Source organism: Epinephelus moara, chromosome 2 (assembly GCF_006386435.1).
Source record: "Epinephelus moara isolate mb chromosome 2, YSFRI_EMoa_1.0, whole genome shotgun sequence".
Classification (NCBI taxonomy): Eukaryota; Metazoa; Chordata; class Actinopteri; order Perciformes; family Serranidae; genus Epinephelus; species Epinephelus moara.
This window is the reverse complement of record NC_065507.1, coordinates 1,639,064-1,659,506: the sequence shown is the minus strand read 5'-3', so window position 1 is coordinate 1,659,506 and position 20,443 is coordinate 1,639,064. Positions and strand designations below refer to the sequence as shown.

At 41.8% G+C, this 20,443-nt stretch overlaps 1 protein-coding gene across 2 annotated transcripts in view; it reads right to left on the bottom strand.

Moving 5' to 3' along the window:
* Positions 1-270: 270 nt before the first annotated feature.
* si:ch211-137a8.2 (uncharacterized protein LOC777613 homolog) overlaps positions 271-20,443 on the bottom strand; it is a 24,161-nt gene continuing 3,988 nt past the window's right edge. The window contains exons 3-12 of one of the 2 annotated variants that reach the window (XM_050065566.1): positions 19,857-20,039; positions 19,213-19,347; positions 18,925-19,119; positions 18,209-18,338; positions 17,935-18,105; positions 17,548-17,648; positions 12,559-12,798; positions 7,993-8,148; positions 7,529-7,584; positions 271-5,820 (exon numbers count right to left, since the gene is read on the bottom strand). In XM_050065566.1, the coding sequence (XP_049921523.1) occupies positions 5,628-5,820; positions 7,529-7,584; positions 7,993-8,148; positions 12,559-12,798; positions 17,548-17,648; positions 17,935-18,105; positions 18,209-18,338; positions 18,925-19,119; positions 19,213-19,347; positions 19,857-20,039 (1,560 nt within the window). In that variant the 3' untranslated portion in view covers positions 271-5,627. The remainder of the gene's footprint in view (positions 5,821-7,528; positions 7,585-7,992; positions 8,149-12,558; positions 12,799-17,547; positions 17,649-17,934; positions 18,106-18,208; positions 18,339-18,924; positions 19,120-19,212; positions 19,348-19,856; positions 20,040-20,443) is intronic. The other variant, XM_050065574.1, reaches the window with a different exon arrangement.

Here is a 20,443-nt window from a genome sequence, read left to right as displayed (position 1 = left end):
GGCGTTGTTGAGATATTGTTCACGAGAATGTGACAGACGGACAGACAACCCGAAAATGGAAGGCCTCTGGCCACAGCTATCACCAGTGTGGAGGCATAAAAATCTCTCACTGTTAAATGTATGTCCACTGAGACTTCTGAGAGGCAGAAATAAACACAGTTTTAGTGTCTCTCCCACTAAAATAAATTCTATATATGAGAAACACTAATAGATTTTTTTGTGGTGCGTTCACACAAAACACAACTGACAAAATGATCTCGAAAATCTAAATGTTTCATACAGTTCATTTTATTCATCTTCAAACAAGTACAAAAGCAAGAACATTTGATTGGATCTGTTTTTGAAATATTTAACAATAACCAAAAAAACAAACCTTCAACTAAAAAACAGTGAAATATTTAGATGGCAGTTGGTTTACAAAGTTCCCTTTTCAATGATTCTCTCAACGTCAAAAGGCTCAAAACACACGTTATCATCATCATCACCATCATCATCATCATCATCATCATCATCATCATCACACAGCCCACGGACGGCAGCTTTAACAACTATTGATCCTCCTGAAATCTACTTGTTTTAAGAACCTTCCCCTGAGACATTTGGGTTTTAACAAGTCACTAACTGAGCTGCAGTCACACACAGGTGGTCTCTCACAGCTGTTACATGATGTTGGGAACACAAAACTCTTCAGTCCCTTTAAACACACAATAATAAAGCAGGCAGCACCTTGTTCTAGCTGGAGCGTAACATCATTGACACTTAGTGGACAGTTAAAGTACAAAATCAGTCAGAACTCCACAAACCATGTTTCTTTTTCATGTTTTAGCCCCTTTAATAATCATCAGATACACTCTGTGCACTACTGCTGTACTGAAACTAGCTGCAAATAATCCATCATGTATAGTTTTATTTTGGTCACAGTGAATTTATTGTTCTTTGGAAAAGCACTAAGGGCTTTTAAAATCTAAATGCATCTAAAACGCATCATCAAACACCAACAACACAACTTTACTACAATAAATACAGACTGGATCTCGGCTGTGATAATGTCTCTGCAGAAAGATGAGTCACTATGAGATGATCTTTGGAGAAATGAACTGAAACCAAAAGCTGCCTGAGAAAAAAAAAAGGAAAACCAAAATCATTAACACTTTTGGTTGTTTAGAAAAAGGCCAGCAGTGATGTACAGATATGTGATTTGTAGTTAATGGACTAAAACAATAAATAAAAATAAACACACAAAAAAGGACTTGGTCCTTAAAACGTTGACAAATGTTACCCTCAACACATTTCCCTTTTTGCAAAACATCTTAATGAATTTTAAATACAAGTGCTATCACGGTGTAAAGGCAGTTAGTGGTCAATATTAAGTACAAAATACTTCATAATTTTGTCATAAATGGTACTTTAATTATTACACAGAGTTATTAAGAGGAAAGCAGGCCCCCAGGAAGTGTACCAGGCTTTGAAGTCAATTTTCGTAGTGGCCAAACAGTGGTATTGCAATTTTCAGGGTCTGTCATGTGATGCCAGTGGGCCCAAAAAGACTTTTTCCCATAGACTAACATTGGGAAAAAGACATTTATATATATTTTTAGAGTCACAACCTCTGCGAAAGGACTTGCTCCACTATCAAGATTTAATCCATTCGGTCCAGCATCTTTTGAAAATTCTAAAAGAGCTGCAAGATTAACTAATTTTATCAGCACTGAAGTTAGTGCAGCGCTAAACTGGACATTAGCCGCTCGGTCAGTGGCCGTAAGTCTCTAGTGCGTCTGCTCTATGAGCCCAATGATGCCGAAACATTAGTGATTGTCCGGATAATTTTATAACATGGAAATTGAGTGATTTTGGCTTCATGCGTGACTGAGCAACTTTCATAGGACTGAACGGAGCCTCACCGCCAGTGCTGTATCCATGGGGGCAGCACAAAGCTAGCCTGTGAGCTGCATCCTTTACATTAGCTTTGGCTACATTAGTACAGATAGTGGTTTAAAGATATGACCTGTGTGAACAAGGAAGTAAATCTTCTAAAGTCAAAACATTAGCGTCTGCGTCATTACATTTTTATTTTTTATTTTTTTTTTTTATATACACAACATGAGTCATAAAATTATTCTGGCTGTGACTGTTGACCTCACTTTCCTACTGTGCTAGTACAGTGTTTCTATGTTATTAATTATGATTTCATATCTAGGAAAAAAGAAATAAACAGCTGTACAAGTCAGACTCTTTCTCAATTTTAACCGCCTCAATCTTTCAAACATACACTACATTTATTCAACAGAAAAAAAGACATGTTTCCTCTTTTTTCCCAAGAAGCTACTTCAACATTGGAATTACAAACCAACAAAGAAGATTTTTAACTTTGAACACATTGATGTGGACATTTAATCAGCTGATGCTACAATAACGTAGCATTGGTCTGGAAAATGAGGCAGTTAGGAATAATTTTACTGACAAAAAAATCTCATATGCAAAGATAAATCTACATAGTACAACTTCCCATTAGTTTACATACATTCTGCTATATTTAGACGGTATATATATTCTTTAAGGCATGGACTTTGGAATATTATTTCTGGGCGGGTGAAGCCAGACATGTTTCATATGGAAACCCATCAAGCCAGTGTGATGAAGAAAAAGGCAACTCATTATTTTCAGACACTAAGTCATTAATTTCGGATATTAACCCAATATTTTGCAATACTAACTCTTTAATTAGATATGAACTCATTTTTTTAAGATATTAACTTGTCATTTTGAGTTACTTACTCATTATTTGAAGAAAGCTTCTTATTACTTTGAGATATTATCTCAGAATAATTAGTCTCAAAATAATGACTTAAGTTTCTTTAAATATTTAGTATCTAAAAATATGCAGCTTTCTTAAAATATATTATCTTAAAATAACAGGTTAGCATCTTAAAGTAATGAGTAAATATCTTAAAATGACGAATTGGTATTTCAAAATGTTCTATGTCAAAATAATGAATAACGTTTTCAAAATAATGAGCTAGTCTTGTTTCTATATTTTTAATTATTAGGTTCTTTAATGTATTATTTTGGTATACTGACTTATTTTGAAAAAGTTTCTAATTGTAATGACTTATTGGATCTTTATTCATTACACTGGCAGAAATGTGCTACCATATTATTTTCATGTAGCCTACAGCTCCTAGTAAGAGACAAAGATATATTTTAAATCTAAGGCAGCATATTGTGTTCAGACTCTGTTAATTTAATGGACGGGTTACTGCGAATTATTGGAAAGAACTAAACTCAAACTGAAATCTTATGTTTCAAACTTAAACATGATTTGATTTTGTCCCTTACCTTTCAGGAGTTATAAAATATTATACAAACTGCTCATTTAAGCTCAACACACCACCCACATCAGCTGCCACAAAGCACGAGAGTATTTCTAAAAACTCTCTTTTGTTGGTGCATAAAATCGCATCTTTAGCTGTCAACATTTAATAATATTTTTAAAGGTTTGCAACCTGTCAATCTCGCATAGTCATTCCTTGTGCTCAAACAACGGAGGTTTGGAAAAGTTTGCGTCCAGACCAGTTAAATTGCTGTGTGATGCAAAAAATACACACCAGAACATTGAGTCTGAAAAAGTTCCTGAAGAAGGCAGTAAGTGGTAAGTAAAACTGTTTCTTTGGTCAGATTACTGTTTTTAAGGACAAGGATAAACTGTCTTTATCAAGTCTTAAACTTTGTTTATAAAATGAATGTAAAAAAAATATGTGAGGACATTATTTCAGCTGTTTCCAATAGATATCAAAGTATTTTTCTGAAACTGATGCAGCAACCTGTCTCTTTTTATAGATTCTGAGTGATGACCACTTTTAGAAAGTTAAAGGAAAAACGTAAACAGCACACAGAACCAGTGGAATTGTCTCACTTCATCAAAGGCTGTATAATGTTGTATCGAGTTTGTCCATGTTCACAGTGTCATTCAATGAAACAAGATCCAGAACCCCTCCTCTGCTGGGCAGGTGGGCATGGTGCAGGAAAGCTCACTTGCCCAATGTGTGACAAGCTGGGCTGGTCTCGGGTGGGTAAGCACCTGTGGGATCTGTGCGCTGCACCCCAACATGAAGTTGATGACTTTATGTTCAAAGCCAAGCGGGTGCCTATTGTGGAAAAGTTACAAGAGCTCAGGGCAACAAATCCACAACCATCTTTGACTTCAGCGCTTGAACTTTAGGAACCGTGTGAGTGCGGAAGATCAGAGTGCCTTCTTCGTCAAGGCCAGGGTCACAACTATATCCATGCTGCTGGGGTACATAACTGGCTTCCAACCTATACCAACTGGACACCAGCCAGTTGTCTTCACATCACTGAAAACGGAAGAGGTCCTGGACATAGATCAGGAAGAAGATGAATCTTGTGTGGGTAGGAGATGACAAGACCCAAAGAACATCTGGCCAAGCCACTTTGGCCCTCAATGAGGAGGAGGATACTTGGCTGAGGAAGCTGATACACATTACACATAGCATGTTTTTCATGCAACTGACAGGAAGCAGCTCACCAAATTGAGCGCTCATCTGAACACAGCCTGGCATGATGCTGGCCTCAAGGGCACCATCACCATCAGCTTAACACGATTAACTGTGAGCAGTCAGGTCAAAAAGCACCTGACCCAGGAGGAGAGAACCAGGGTGGACACCTCCATGTGTCATGATGTGGCGACAGCAGAAATATTTTACTGCACTGTACCAGACCTTCATGAGGCCTTTAAAGTGAGGCAACTCAGAACAAAGGCCCCGGTGGAGGATGCTGAGACAGCAGAAGGCCACGATCCAAGGACTGAGCTGGAAGGGGAGCCCCAACATACTGATGACCCTGACACAGAGTCAGATTTGAGTGACTTGGCTGCAGACTGTGAGGCAACTGAGACAAGAGACTATTAATGACTGTGATGAGGATGAAGGGCAGCGGGTCAAGGGGACTGAGGACTAGGGGCAGGAGGGCAAGGAGGTTGAAGATAAGGCAGAGGAGGAGAAGGGGGTTGAGGACTCTACAAAAAGCCCAGACACCACTGACAAATTCTCTGACAGGTCGCCAGCCTCAATGATGAGTGATACAGGGAGAGATGAAGATGAGGATGAAGCTCTCAGAGGGTTGGATCCGAAACTGGTTATGTGTTTACATCTAATTGGTTTTAAAATGAAGCCAACTTTATTGTGATATTCCAAAAATAAGGTTGTATAATGAGAACATTTTCATCTTTCAGTGGCTCATCACTTAAAGAAGAAACAGTTGAAGTTCAGACTATTAACTAACTGACATTTGGGTTGCACCAAAACCATGCCGCAGCCCGGGTTTAATACAGGAAGAAGCTAGTTTTGTAGTTAGAGAAAACATAGTTGGATCATTATGGAAATTATGTTGGAAAATGTGAAGAAAAACGTGTATGTTTGACACTCAGTGCTGCCCTTGATTCAAGGTTTTATTAAGTTGCTTTTTCATCCTGTATTCCTGCACATCACTGTCAGATCTTTGATGTTTGACTCTTGTGGGTTCATTGAAATGAGCATTACATGGTGAGCTGCAAACCTCCGTTCTGTCGAGCCTGAGGAAAGTGCTTCGGTCAAACTGTCTCTGGGTGGTCCTCAGGTAGGCGGGGGTCCGTTGACATATCTCAGTGCCAGGTGGAAACTACGATGCATCCTGCTGCTGCGGTGACACGGCGGCTCCAGGACGACCCAGATCAGATAGGCCAGGAGAGCCAGAGCTGCAGCCAGAAGGAGGTAGAGGAGGGCTGGGCAGAGCAGGGAGGACGAGGCCCTGCTGCTGGAGGTCATACTGTGGAGGAGAGGTGGAGGTGTTACTGTCTGGTTTGGATGCTCAGCTGTGGAGCTAGAAGATCTACTTTTGGGCAACAGGTGGAGCTTAACTAGAAGGAACAAGTTAGATGCTAAACTTACGTGTTGATAAACCTTAATGTTTTTTTAATGAAACTATAATTTAGCAAGCAATCATTGACATGTTAAATTATGTGCCATGCAAATGGGATATTTTGCAGTAATGAACACTGGTATTTCCCCGTAATGGCTGCAGGAGATCGTTGTTTGCATTATCTAGTATATATCCCTCTATAATAAAAACCATAACAGCTAGAACAGCAGCTCATTCATTTTGCAGCAGAAAGCTAAGGCTTCTGTCTTTCAAGTGATCATGTTGTTCGCTCAGAATGATGTCACTGCATTGCGTTACATGTGGTGCAGTAATGCGCAGTGGTGCCACAGGAATAAATGATGTATCTATCACAAAGCTTTTGCACTCCGCTCATAAAAATGATCATATCTCAAAAGCTAAATTAAAGCTGCAAGGACCTCAGACTCACGCCGTTTTGGCCTCCAGCTCACGCAGACAGTGCGAAATATTCATTAGAGTCAAAATATCGAGAAAACAAGCAATGTCAAGGGTATGCAAGGTCATGTTTGGCAATAGAGGGACTTTATATTACAGTGCTTTACAAAATGTATTTAACAGTCATAATCACAAAAGTGGCAACAGTATTATAAGTAATAAAGGCTGTAGTAATATGTGGGAGATGGAAAACACTGGTATATAATGTGTAGATGCTGTTTCAAATGAAGATTCTGCTGCTGCAATCTGTCCTATAAAGACTGTGAGACACGCACACACTGACTTGCATGTAGCAGAGGGAGAGACAAGCTGTGAGAGACCAGGCAGATGGAGATGGCTTTAAAATGTGTCGAACTCCTCCCTTTTATTTCCAAACCGTGGGTCCAATCCTTAATCTGAGCATATCAGCAGCGAGATACACTCGTCCCGAACGCAGACACATAGGTTTTATGTTTGTGGACTCAAAAATGCGATCTTGGTCGCAAGTTTAAGATGTCTAGCTCACAGCTGACAATTTCTCCACATTTGCTCATGTTAATTTCAGAGGCACTAGCTCACTTCCTGTTGGATTTAGGTCAGGGGTGTCAGCGCGTGATTTATAGGTCTCGATGAGACAAACAAGCCAGTTTTGGTTTGATCTTTCTACGACATTTCTACAGGCTGCAGGAGCCATTTTAGTGTGTCTAGGTGGCACTAGAGAGCCCATTTTGGCAGTTTTGGGGTTAATTTTTTTCATTTTATCAAATTATTCGCCAGTCCTGACATGCGTGCCAATTTCGGTGAGTTTTTGAGCATGTTTAGGGGGTCTAATTCCAGCTCAAAGAGGCGGCGGGAGAAAGAATAAAGAATAAAAGTACCAGAAACAAAAGGGTCCTCTGACTTTGGCCGAGGTCCCTAATAATGTACATGCATGTTCCACAGACACAGGTGGGGCACAAAATGGCGTGCAACACGACAAACTGTGTGCAAACACTGAGCAGTATTCTTGTTAATGATGTGATGAAAAACTTGACCTTCTGTTTTTCTCTTCATCAACACAAAGGACACTGTTCTGCCTATCTCTGTGGTTTTAGAAAAATCCTGCATATTACAGTCAGCCTGCGTCTTTTATCGCTCCATCTGCACACAACTCTTTTCTCACCTTTGTTCGGAGAGAAGACGCTCAGCTTCCTCACAACAGGACTGCTCTTCTTCAGCCTGGGGAACAGAGAGAGCTTCTGTTGATCCGCTGTGGTTTCAGGCAACATTTCTTACTTTCACAGGAAAACTTTTCAGGAATATATCAGCTCAGAAATATCTGCACACACACAGAGTTTATTCCTCCCCAGAGGGCATGACTGACACTATGTCTTATTGCTACTACTTATTTAAAAGGTTCTCTGCGTATTATTTTCAATCAATAAATCAATACTACATTAATTTTTGACACTTTAATTACTGTGAATGGATGAAATCCTCTGGCAGTCTCGACACTGTATATTATGTGCCATGACAACAAGCCTCTTTCAGGGAAAGCTGCGACCAAAAACACCAACAACATCTCTATGATAATTTATCTGGTTTATCATCCAAAATTAAGATAACCAACCGATGCTGCCTACTCACCTGAAGATCTGATCGATATCGGTGCCCTGTCCAATCAGGCGAAGCTTTTAGGTCATGTGAGAGTGAAGAGGAGGGGGCAGGAAAAGACTGTTGTGTGTTGTTGAAATGAGGACGCAGATGGTTGGGTGTGTCACTGTGGCGTTCATCCAGGTAGCACTGTAACACAGAATAGTTAAATACAGTCTGTTAATGGATGGACGGTGATAAAGTCTAATTAGTGAAGGTTAAAGCTTTCAACACTCTCCACATCTGCAACATCTACAGCTGTTTCGACAGCCCCCCCCCCCACCCCCCCGAGGGGACGCTTAGGCAGAATTTGTGACAGACATGTTAGTTGCCAAAGTCCTGCAGCCATTTTCTATGCTCTCATTGTGATCTGGTACAGCCAGAGCTCTCTTTATGTCTTCTGGGTCAAGTCCAAGTCCAAGTCAAGTAGCAAGGCTTCCAGGTTTTTGAATGCAGACTATAAAAAATTGCCCAACATTTGATCACTGTCATTTCAAAGCTGTGTTAAATTGGTTTTAGTCCTTTTTAATACATTCTAATAGAACTGTTGCAGTTGCAGAGTGTTTTTACGTCTTTACACTGGATACCTAAACTTTGCTGTTACAAACATGACTGGATGAGTTCAGATTAAACTATAATTTCCATCTTGTGGTTGTTTGCCTCTTCAGTTTACATCCATGTCTGTCCATGTAGCCATTGGGGGGGGGGGGACCGATACACCAAAGCGTCGCAATATTTTGTGTGGCAATGCTGTATCGATAAAATATCGATAAAATATCGATTGTAGGTTTTCGCTATGGCCACTGTGCATAATGTTCTTGCTCTTCAGACACCAAGTGCTTTACACATCCACATACTGGGACAAGTTACTCCATAAAATCCTTAATAAACTGCAGCAGCACACATGCTGTCTACATACTGAAACAGCCTTGTGGTCTGACAAACCAAAAGAGCTTTAAAGACTCGTATATCAGAATACAAAACTACAATCTGCACACAAAACAGGGACTATGCTATTGCCCAGCACCGTACACAGGCTAACCATGGCCCTGCAGCATCAGTAAAGTTCTGGGGAAAAGAAAAAATGTCACCCTGTCCTAGAGGTGGCGACATTGTCAACTCACTGCTCTGCAGAGAGGCATATTGATTTCATATTCATAACACAGTTAAGAGGATGTTTTCCAGACATCACTCTTAGTCCAGCTATGCTAAGTTCTTTCAAAGTGGCAAAACTTCACCCCCGAGATGATGGAGCACACGGGGAGGGAGGGTCAGGATGATGCCTCAAATTACAATTCAACAGTTTGTTCAGCTCTCAGTCTGAGTTTGTACACAAGCTGCTCCCAAACATCGATTAAACTCCTGATTCTCTCCTTCACTGCTCTCAAATCTGGACTCGCAGGTTGATTTCTGCTCCAATTTGTTTTGTGCTCGCTCGATAGTTTTGTCAGTAATGAACCTCCATTAGAAAGTGCCAATGCTATTACGCACAAACACGCGTTCAATCAAACTCGCATATTGCAAATGAGTGTGCTCAAAAGCGCTCTAATTACAATAACGCACACACTTTGTCATCAGATTTGACCCTTAAAAACTCATCTACCAACTTTACCTCTCTCTCCCGTACACAGACAGTAATCTGTAACGGGTTGTAAGTCACACAGAGGAAAAACAGAGATGAAGGAAAGTGGAAGTAAAAAGGAAGGAAGGAAAGGAGGAAGTCTGCGTGTTTCTCTCCTGTTTTTATGGCGACAGTTAAAGTGCAGCCAGACTCGATGCATAAATCAAGACTTTATGGATTCATTTCGGCGGCCCGAGGAGCGGCGGACGAGACGGAGGAAGAGGAGAATAAATAGGCGCTTTCACCAGTAATGAGAGAGGGAGAGAAGGCCAATGAAGTCAGATGGAGAGAGGAAAGTGAAGTCGGAAAGGGGAAACAGAGAGGGGGGTTAGAGGACAGATATTCAGGAATCTGTCTTTACAAAAGGTGGAAAAATAAAGGATGATGAGTATGAATGTTGATGGAGCTTCTGGTGAGAGGGCACATCACTCAGTGTGTGTGTTTGCTGGAACTCTTTACAATGCTGAGCAAAGTGAGAGAGATAACAATGACATACTGTGTGTAAGTAAGACAACCTACTGTATGTGTATTAATGACTTCGTGGGGAATCCGTTTCTCAACCCACATTTTGGGGTCAAAAAGTACAGAAGTAAATTAAGGAGAAAAGAACTGAGTGAGCACTAAACAAATAGGGCCAAGGGCTACGGGGTAGTGGACAAGGGGGGTATTGGGATTGGGCCTAAGTCCCCATAGAGCTCTGTGATAAAATGCTCAACTTTACAGCAGTAATAAACATGTTTACAGCCTGGTACAAAAAACAGTTTTGGACTCTGAGCTAATTTCAACATTCATGACAACTGTGCAGGAGGTGAATTTCTATAACTCACCCATTTATATTTTATTAAGGCCCAAAGTTACGCATATTTAAGTGCAGGGCTGCTTGACTGACAGGCTGCGTGCAACTTGCTGCAGTCATTGAGTCAGATCCACTCCTCGCTTCTTCACAGAATGGAGAATAAATATTGGTTCATTTAATTGGTTCCAATAATTGGTCCATAAACCAATGGGCAACCTCACAGTAGCTACGCCCATTATTTTTACAGTCTATGGAGTACGCAGGCACACATTTGTTGTGATTTTTGAGACTGAGAGAAGAGTTGTTGGACGACTTTAAATCACCAACAGCACTGTTCTTGCTCATAATTATTAAAGTTGCTCGCTCTTACTTGTGACAAACTGTGACTATAAGTTGTTCAGCTTAACCTGAGAGTGAAGTTTCATCACGTTAGACTCCACAACTTTAACAAGACTTAAAAGGCCTGTATACTTCGGACACTCCCTAACCAAACCTCTGAACACGTTCTCATCCTAAGTCATCACATACCGCAGCTTTGTCAGTGGACTTTCACATCTGCTACTTACACGCTAGGTATCCTCCTGCATTGTCCTCATTCAGTTATTTTGTCACCTTCCATAACAAAGTTGGTCCCCACAAGGGCAGCCATTTGTGTGTGTGTGTTTGAGAAAAAGAGAGAGCAAATTGGTGAATGTCTCGAGAGTCAGGTCAGGAGTTTTTACACACACAGACGATGTTCATGTGATGCCATGCGCTGAATGTTAATGCTGAACTCCACAGAAAACAAGCTCAGCAAACTAGAATTATCACCTCGTGGTCGCATGCTTCCGCGAACCAGTTAAGCTGCAGTTACAGTTTACATTCATGTCTATCCAGACTCATATGTAGCGACGACAGTTGACAATGCTTCACATGTTGCTGCAAAAAGCTGCAAATTTAAAACATGTATCCTTCACATACATCTTCCTCCTGACAGCACAGAAGATCTATACAGTCAGCACAGTTTCAAGGTGGACACCGAAGATTGGAGTCACCAATTCAGCACCTGACCAAATGTCTCCCCTTCTGTTCCTGTGATATGATGTCGAGTAATGGCCAGAAAAAATGTGATGATGTCAAAGTGAAGTTAAGCTTTGACCTTTTGGATATGAAAAGTCATCCACTCATCATTTTATCTTGGCCAAAAACATATTTTGTGAGCTCACAGTGACCTCTGACGACCAAAATCTAATCAGTTCATTGCTGAGTCCAAGTGGACATTTGTGCCAAATGTGAAGAAATTCCCTCAAGGCATTCCTTGGCCAGAAAACATTTTGATGCCACAATAAAGTTGATCGTTAAACATTTGGATACAAAATGTCATCATTTCATAATTTTCCTTCGATTAGACATTTGTGCAAAATTTTAATTAGTGGATGAAGTTTTGAGTTTTGGCTAAAAACATGTTTTGTGAGGTCACGCTGACCTTTGACGTTTGACCACCAAAGTCTAATCAGTTCATCACTGAATACTAGTTGAAGTTTGAACCAACTTCCTCTTGAGAAATCCCGTTTAGAGAATGAGATGTACAGACAAACAAACAACCCAAAACCAGCCTCTGGCCACAGCTATCAGCAGAGCAGAGGCATAAAAATAAGACAAAACAATAAGGTTTATATTGTTGTTATTGTCAACAAATCTCATGAAAAGCACAAAACCAATAATGTGTTATGATACTCTTTGACTCCCTGTCTGTTGGGGACTATTTTCAGCGGTGCATTAATCCACATTTGGTGCTGTTGTGAGTATTTGTGGTAGCACGACAGTATATGTGGGATTCAGTCAGAATAACTACAGAGTGTGTTTTCATGGTGATGGTTTTTAACAGCAGTGGAGGAAGAAGATTTATTGCCATACTTGTTCGTAGATACATTCGGTGTTAGTTTGAGTCTTTTCATAGAACATCTTGACAATTTAAAAAACTATATGAAACATCACCAAATTTATCCTTGAAACAGAGGTGAAATATGAACTTACTGCTGCCAAGTTAATTCTTTCATTTTGCAAAATGTTGGCAGTAGAACAAAGAATTGTCAGAAAGAATGTATTTTGGTCAAGAGTAATTGCTCGTCGAGTTTCAGTAGTGTGAATGAAGGTCACCCACCTCCACCTGCCCGTCCGTCTGCACAGCTCTGGAACAGGAAGTCCTCCTTTCTGGAGGGCCGGGACTCTGGACTCCCAGCCACGCCCTCACGCGCCCACCGTCAAAGCTGACTGGTTCACCGTCCTGTCTGTCAGGAGTTGAGGTCGCCCACTGGTCTCTGTTTGTCCGAGTCCCGCCCCTCTGGGTTGCGACTGCAGGGAAGACACTGGGCTGGGCGTGGTCAAGCCATCCCTCCAATCGCTGCACAGAAAACAGATAATATACACAGAAGACTTAGGTTTGGAAAAAAGTCATTTTATGCCATTCAGATGATCCAGCCTGTAACAGTTTCTTGTTTTGGTTTATTTTGTTATGTGTCATAATGTGGAAACTTACTAGTGTGAACTCAGACATAGAGACCTAATACTCTTTTAAAAGGGCTTGTTCAAGGGTTTGGAAGGTTCCTAACTGCTGACTTTTCACCAGATCATACCATCCAGGCTTTTAAATGATTTCCTAATTTTCAAGCAACCACAGCTTCGTTTCATTGTAGTGCAATTTAAACTAGATTTATCACTCTGTGGTTGCATGCCTCCATGCACCAGTCAAGTTTCTCTTATAGTTTACATCTCTGTTTGTGAAAACCTCTGACAGGACAGAAGATCTGTACAATCAGCACAGTTTCAAGATTAACACCTAAGATTGGAGTCACCACTTCAATATCTGACCATATAGTTCCTCTTCTGTTTCTGAGATATGACGTTAACTAATGGCCAGAAAAGTGTTTTATGCAGAACATTATGATGTCACAGTGAAGCTGACCTTTGTGCCAAATTTAAAGGAATTCCCTTGAGATATCCCGTTCACAAGAATGAGATGTACAGGCGGACGGACAACCCAAAAACATAATGCCTCCAGCCACCGCTATCGCCGGCACAGAGGCGTAAAAATCAAACAGAGTAAATATTCAGTGCCCTTTTCGTCCTGATAAAGTGCCAACATTATCGTGTGGCACTTCAGTTACACTTTTTGCAAAGCTTAAAAAAGTAACCACATTTACAAACTTCCTCATTACAATAATTTTCAGAGTTTGTTAATATAATTCTCTTTAGCAGATGAGTGGAATGTCTATACTGTGATTTTATTACGTTGGTCTAATCTGTCCACAAGACATCCATTTCCTGTCTGTCTGTCCTGGGACAGACGGTTTCTCTTCCTGCGGTTTCTTCCATTTTTTGTCCCTGTTGAAGTTGTTTTGGGGGGAGGTTCTCCTCATCTGCTGTGAGGGTTTGAGGACAAAGGGTGTCGTCTGTTGCACAGATTGTAAAGCCTCATGAGGCAAACTGTGATTTTTGATAGTGGGCTATATAAATAATGATCTAAGAAATGATGTAAAAAATGATGTGTAGGAAATTAGCTAAAACATGCAAAACTACCATGACGAAGAGTTGTACCACAGGACAGTCGGGTTCTGCACCATATTGTCAAAGAAGTGTGAATTTAAGTTAAACTGGTGACGCCTGAAATTGATCAGAGGTGTAATCTCCATCTTTTGACTTGCATTCAGAATTCTTACGGCATACAAGCAGACGAGGTCACACGGTCGCAGATTAATAAAGTACAAACATGAAGAGTCCTCTGGGCAGACAGCGCCAAGCTGAGCCTGCAGGCAGGGCGTGCTGACATCACGCCTCTACACATCCAGCAAATACATAAGATTGTATTTTTTCTTTTTCTTTCAGAGTGTACACACACTTTGATGTCTTTGTTGGGATGCTGCAGCTGTGATCAGATGCTAATTCAGTTTTACGTGCGTCTCTCTGTTCGTCTCTTTTCCTGTTGGGCTTTGGGGTTCACCGACAGGGCAACAGTGTGTGGGTGTGAAACAGACAGAGAGGCAGAGAGAGGGGGGAGCTGCAGGCGAGCAGAGGAGGATACTCAAATCACTTCAATATTTCGCTTCGCGTCTCTGTTTCCCCACAGTTCATGGACGCACGTCTTTTTTTTCCTTCTCCATTTTTTATCTCTTTATTTCTGTGTCTGCCTCTCTCTCTCTCTCGTGCAGCTGCTGACACACTCCTGTCTCGCCAAAATAAAGCTAAAAGAGGAAACTGACAACAACATATAGAGGTGCCACATCCTGCAGGCGTCATCAATAAATCAGCAGTAGAGGAGGTGAACTGTTGTAACCAGCTCATAAAGCCGGCACGCAGCCACGGAGAACATTTTTAGATAGCTGGTGTATCGGAACATCAATGACTGTGTACGTGTGCGTCTGTGTGTGTGGGACAGACAGACAGACAGACAGACAGACAGACAGACAGACAGACAGACAGACGAAGCCTCTGGGCCATGTAGCATCTGGGTCAGAGCAGAGCAACAGAGAGTGTACAATGAAGTTAGAGGTAAACACCACATGGTTTTGTTCTTATTTCGGCCTGATGTTGCTCCTCTGTAGTCGTCCTCCAACAACACATCAGTTTGAATGTTTCAAATAAATAAATACATTAAAATGAATCATTTCAGCACCTCTCGCTTTTGTGTTGCCAAGTGACATTAGAAGGAAACGGCAGTTTGGAGCAAAAGTTTGCGTCAAAATCATTACGAATACTTGGAAAACGATACATAAATTTCTCCATGTTAGCTGGTTTGGGCTCGTTAAATTGACAGTTTGAATATGACGCCACAGAGGTGCCCTTTTGTTTTTGTGTCTAGAGGCTAATGGAGGCAACTGTACATCGACAATGACACTTGGCTAATGTTATCATATTTTTGGGAGCAGACAGAGGGGTCTACAGTCTGTGTTTGAAGGATATATCCAGGATGTCAAACTGACTCAGCAGCAACAACAGGTTAAAAAGACAAAGATAGTTAGAAGCTAAAGCCGAACTATAGGCTACAGATCACAGTGTAAAAGTGAACCACCACATCACTGCTGGTCGCCACACAAGACAATGAATATAAAGGGAAACTTTGCTCATACTGAACCAGCTGTGTGTCATCACAGATTAACGTTGTTTGGCTTTCCCCCGTGCCGCCGGACCTCTGCTGGTGGATGGGTGAGGATCTCCAGGGGAAGCCAAACAACAGTCATCTGCGCACAATGCGATGACACACAGCTGGTTGAATATGAGCAAAGTTTCCCTGCTTCCCTTCACTGGTTCCTGTACAGCAGGGTCGGTCTTTGTTTCACTGTTATAATTATCAAAAAGCAAAAGCAGCATTCAGGAGGCTATACCTTCAGTAGCTAGCTAGCTAACCCTACACTTTTCAGGGTTTGATTTTGCTTTTGAAACAGGGAAGACAGACATATCTCCTTCCAACCTCTCCAGGTAACGAGTGTCATTTATTCACAATGATCTCTAGGCTCAGCATTTAGCTCCACATCCACAAAACCAGCCTGAATAGAGGAGAATCAGAAGTAATTGCATGAGAGTCTATGGAGCACAGTCGTGCTATTAGAGCCTTGTCGGAGCTCACCCATACTACGCTACTACAACAACATTATAGAAAGAATCCCTACAGTGAAATGAAACATTTTTTGTACCTTTCACTTGTTCTGCAAAAGGAGAAGTCTCGTTCTGATACCTTGCCGACCTTTTCACATCACTGAAATCCGCTAAACATTCAGCCGTGACAATGAAAATATTTTTGATTAGAGTAAAATACACTTTCTGTACTCCAAACAATTAGTGGCACTCCTCTCTCCAACTCTCACTCGTGTTTCCACTGTTTTCTTTCTGCAACACGTCACCTCTCGTGAAATTTTGACCAAAAAAAATTTTTTTTTGGACGTACATTAACAGGCTGGAAAACTCTCCATATTGCAACAGGCTCCAGGTTGAAAAAGACCAGAGTCCCCCTTCATCAGGCAAAAGAACATAGCTAACTTCAGTGGACAAAATTCAAAATGGCCTCCCCATGCCTCTTTGTGAGGTGTGATTTCTCCCAGCCAATCAGCGAGCATCAGGCTACATCATAGATAGTGACATCCTGGGGTCCGTCCCAAGTCTCTTAAATTACTGCTAGTTATCTTACCTAGCCGACTTTGCTAGCTGTTTAGCCCCTCCCACCTAGGAAAAAAATGCGAGGAGCTAGCGCTAGGAGCGATGAGCGAGCATTGTCGGTTTAAGAGACATGAGACGTCCTTTCCACTGAAGCGTCACGTGAAGCGAAGACCATTCCTGATGACGGCGGCACCACTGGATCTGCTCCGTAAAGCAGCCAGCGCCTGGCGTTACTATGGGTACATCCCAAGTCTCATTATATTAGCTGACCAAAACAGTAGCTCTCGACCATCCTAGCTCGTAGCTGCTTAAAGCTTGCTGCTAGCTCCTAGCACTAGCTCCTTGCTGCACAAATAAGAGACTTGGGACGGCCTAGAAGATGGCGGACCTCGAACGACTTCCGGTTCAAGCGAGGAGCTAGCAGTAGCACTATAAAAATGAGAGACTTGGGACGGACCCCTGGCATCTGGCAAAATTGCGTGTATGGTTGCGTGGCCAAACCCACTCCGACACCCATAGTCATAACATAAAAAATAACAGTGGTGGGTCAGTGAAACTCACACGTTATATGTTTGAATAGTTGTGCTAAATGTTAAGTGTTGTTTGTGTGGGATTTCTACAAAGTAGTTACATTTTGGCATTAAAATGGTGACACCACGTTTGATCACCTGTGACTAGTGTAAGACATGCACCAGGTGCACCATACTGAGGGAATTGTTTTACAAATAACGCATTATAACGTAGGACAACAGTACTCAACAGTGCACTGGGTGATGCCACAGGTTTGTGTGTTTTTATATTGCATTATTATATTTAGTATATTTATGAGCACTGTTGGAGGGAGCCAATGACTGCGTCACTGTAACTGTGCACACAACAATAAAGAACTTGAAATGTCTGTTGTCTGATATTTTTTAATTGATGACGTCAATCTTTTTCCTCTGAACCATAATGAATTTATTTTTATCAGAAAACTCAAGGGGGCTGTTCTTGTTTAACTCACCAGATCTGCTTCCTGGTTGTTGATGTCATTGCTGATATCAGACAGAGAGCCGAGGGAGCTGAGGTAGCTCCGCCTCTTCACGCCATCTCTGTGACACAGACCTTGAAACACACACAGAGCACTCATCCATAAGAGTATGTTTCATTGAGGGCAACTTATATTCATTATAGCCAACACCAAAACCTAAAGCCCGGAACGTTCAGCAGTCTTTCAGTCTTATCCCGACATACGTTTAAAAATAACCCTACAGTTGCCTGCGGCCCTTCATGGTGGTCTGGTAAACGAGGTGTTGGATCTGTAGCTACTGAGAAACAACAGTGAAATAAAAAGACTCAAATGTTCCTGTGAGGAAAGTTTTATATGACAGACACTTGAAAATATTCCTACCTGTGCTGACACTGAAATACGACGAGTCGGCATCGTCACAGGAAACAGAGCGACCAACATCAACCGAGGGGTCCCACTCCAGCCCCAGGTGCTCGTGGGTAGGTGAGGACTGAGGAGGGAGGTGAATGGGAGAGGAGAAGGCCGGGGTGTGGTTAGCTGATTGGCTGGAATCTAGAGAAAAGACACAACCAGTTTGATTTATTACTGAATGTCAGCAGTTGTCCTTTAGTGAGTCATTAATACCTGTGATCAAATGTTTAGTGTTTCAGTTAACCTTTCGGATGGTTTGATAAGGCAGGGAGGTCCAGGTTGGCTTTATCAAGCGCTCCCTCTTCCTCTAATACAGTCTCTGAAGGACAACCAGAGTCTGTAGCCTGAGATAGAATCCAGTCATCCTCAAACACCTGGAGGAGGAGCAGGAGGAGGAGGGGGAGGAAGAGAAAAAGAAATGAACATTAGAATTACCACCTTGTGGTTGTGTATGCTACATGTTAGCATGTTACAGTCTCCACCCATGTCAGTGAAAACATGGATGCTTCACACACAGAAGATCTATACGATCAGCACAGGTTCAAGATTAGAGTCACCAATTCAGTATCTGACCAAATGTCTCCCCTTCTGTTCCTGAGATATGACGTTGATTAGTGGCCATAAAAGTGTTTTATGCAGAACATTATGATGTCACAGTGAAGGTGACCTTTGACCTTTTGGATATAAAATGCCATCACTTAATTATTTTTTGATTTATTTGACATTTATGAGAGATTTTGTCATAATTAGTGAATGAACTTCTGAATTGAGGCCGAAAGCATGTTTTGTGAGGTCACAGTGACCTTTGACCTTTGACCACCAAATTCTAATCAGTTCATTCTTGAGTCCAAGTAGATGTCTGTGTGAGCTTCACTCCACCTTCATGTATATTTACATCTGTGTGACTTCACTGCCATTCATTTCAGCTGTCACAATGAGTGTGTGTCTGTGTGTGTGTACCAGTCTCATGCTCAGCAGCCGCGTGTGTGTTCGTGCGATGTTGTTGTAGACGAGGCTGCAGCGCCGCAGCAGCTCCAGCAGCCGACTCTCCACATGCTGAGCATCAGTTGGCTGGCTGCGCTGGATCAAGGCCTCCCCGCGCTGCAGCAGGACGTTCACACGGCCAGAGTTCACACACACACACTGCTGGAAGGACTGCACACACACACACATAAAAAAAAAACCCCAAAACATATACATAAGGTAGGAAAACACATGCATTTAATTATATAACACAAACACACAAACCTGCAGTTGTCTCAGCTTTTCGCAGGTGTTTCCTGTCAGGTGATCGACATCGGTCAGACGGACGTCCAGGTCAGCCAACCAGAGAGTGAGCTCCTCCCTCTCTGCCTCAAACCCCTCCCACTCCGAGACAAAGAGCTGACAGAGAAGAAATAGAGATACACACAGATCTCTCTTTCTTTGCTCTGATGGTTCACAAATGCATCAATAAAGGAATTTTTAGGGTTTTAAGGTCATTTTTTCAACATTTCTGCCTGAAGCTAAATTCAGTTTCTCCTAAATGATTAAACAGATCACAGGTACACTGCACTACCTGGTAAACATTTAATCTAACCTTAAAAAAATGTTTTTTGGACTTTACATTTTTGGCGCCAAAGATCTTTTCTGCAAACAAGAAGTGTGAGCATGTGAATACACCTGATTTAACATTAGGTCAAGTGTGGAGTTGCTGCTGCAGTAGAACCAAAATTTACCTTTTGGTTCTCATCTCACTCAAAGTTCTCAAAACTCTCGATGTCAGAATCAGCAACATGAAAATTCAACCGCAGCATTAATTAACTAAAATTGCTCTCTATGCTTTAACAAAATATAAGATATTACTGGAAATACAATACTAATTTGGGTATTTTATTGGGTGGGACTCTGACCTTGAGTTGTCTGGTGATGGATTCCAGTTTGGCGTTCACATTGTCCCATCGTTGCCCACACTCCCTTGCCAACGCCAGCAGCCGCGCCTGCATGGCGCCCTGAAACAGCCGAGTCAGTGTCCGATTCTTCTGGGTCAGACTGTCCAACTGGACAAGACGAGATCCGGCCTCGCACCGCAGCCTCTAAACACACACAGCAAAAGCATGTTTTTTTCCTACAGCTACACAAAACAACTCAGACAGCTTTAGAGGACTCCATTACCCATAAGTCCTGTGCGTTGAAGTCATGCAGTGAATTCGCCTGTTAGTTTACAATCACATTTGACAAAGAAATGCATCAAATCTTTGGATTTGGGAAGCTGTTTCTCATTCCTCAGGGAGTTTGGTCCATATTGACATGATGACATCACACAGTTGATCCATGATGAGAATCTCCCGTTCCAGCACATCCCAAAGGTGCTCTATTGGACTGAGATCTGGTGACTGTGGAGGCCATTGGAGTACAGTGAACTCATTGTCATGTTTGAGATGATGTGAGCTTTGTGACATGGTGCGTTATCCTGCTGGAAGTAGCCATCAGAAGATGG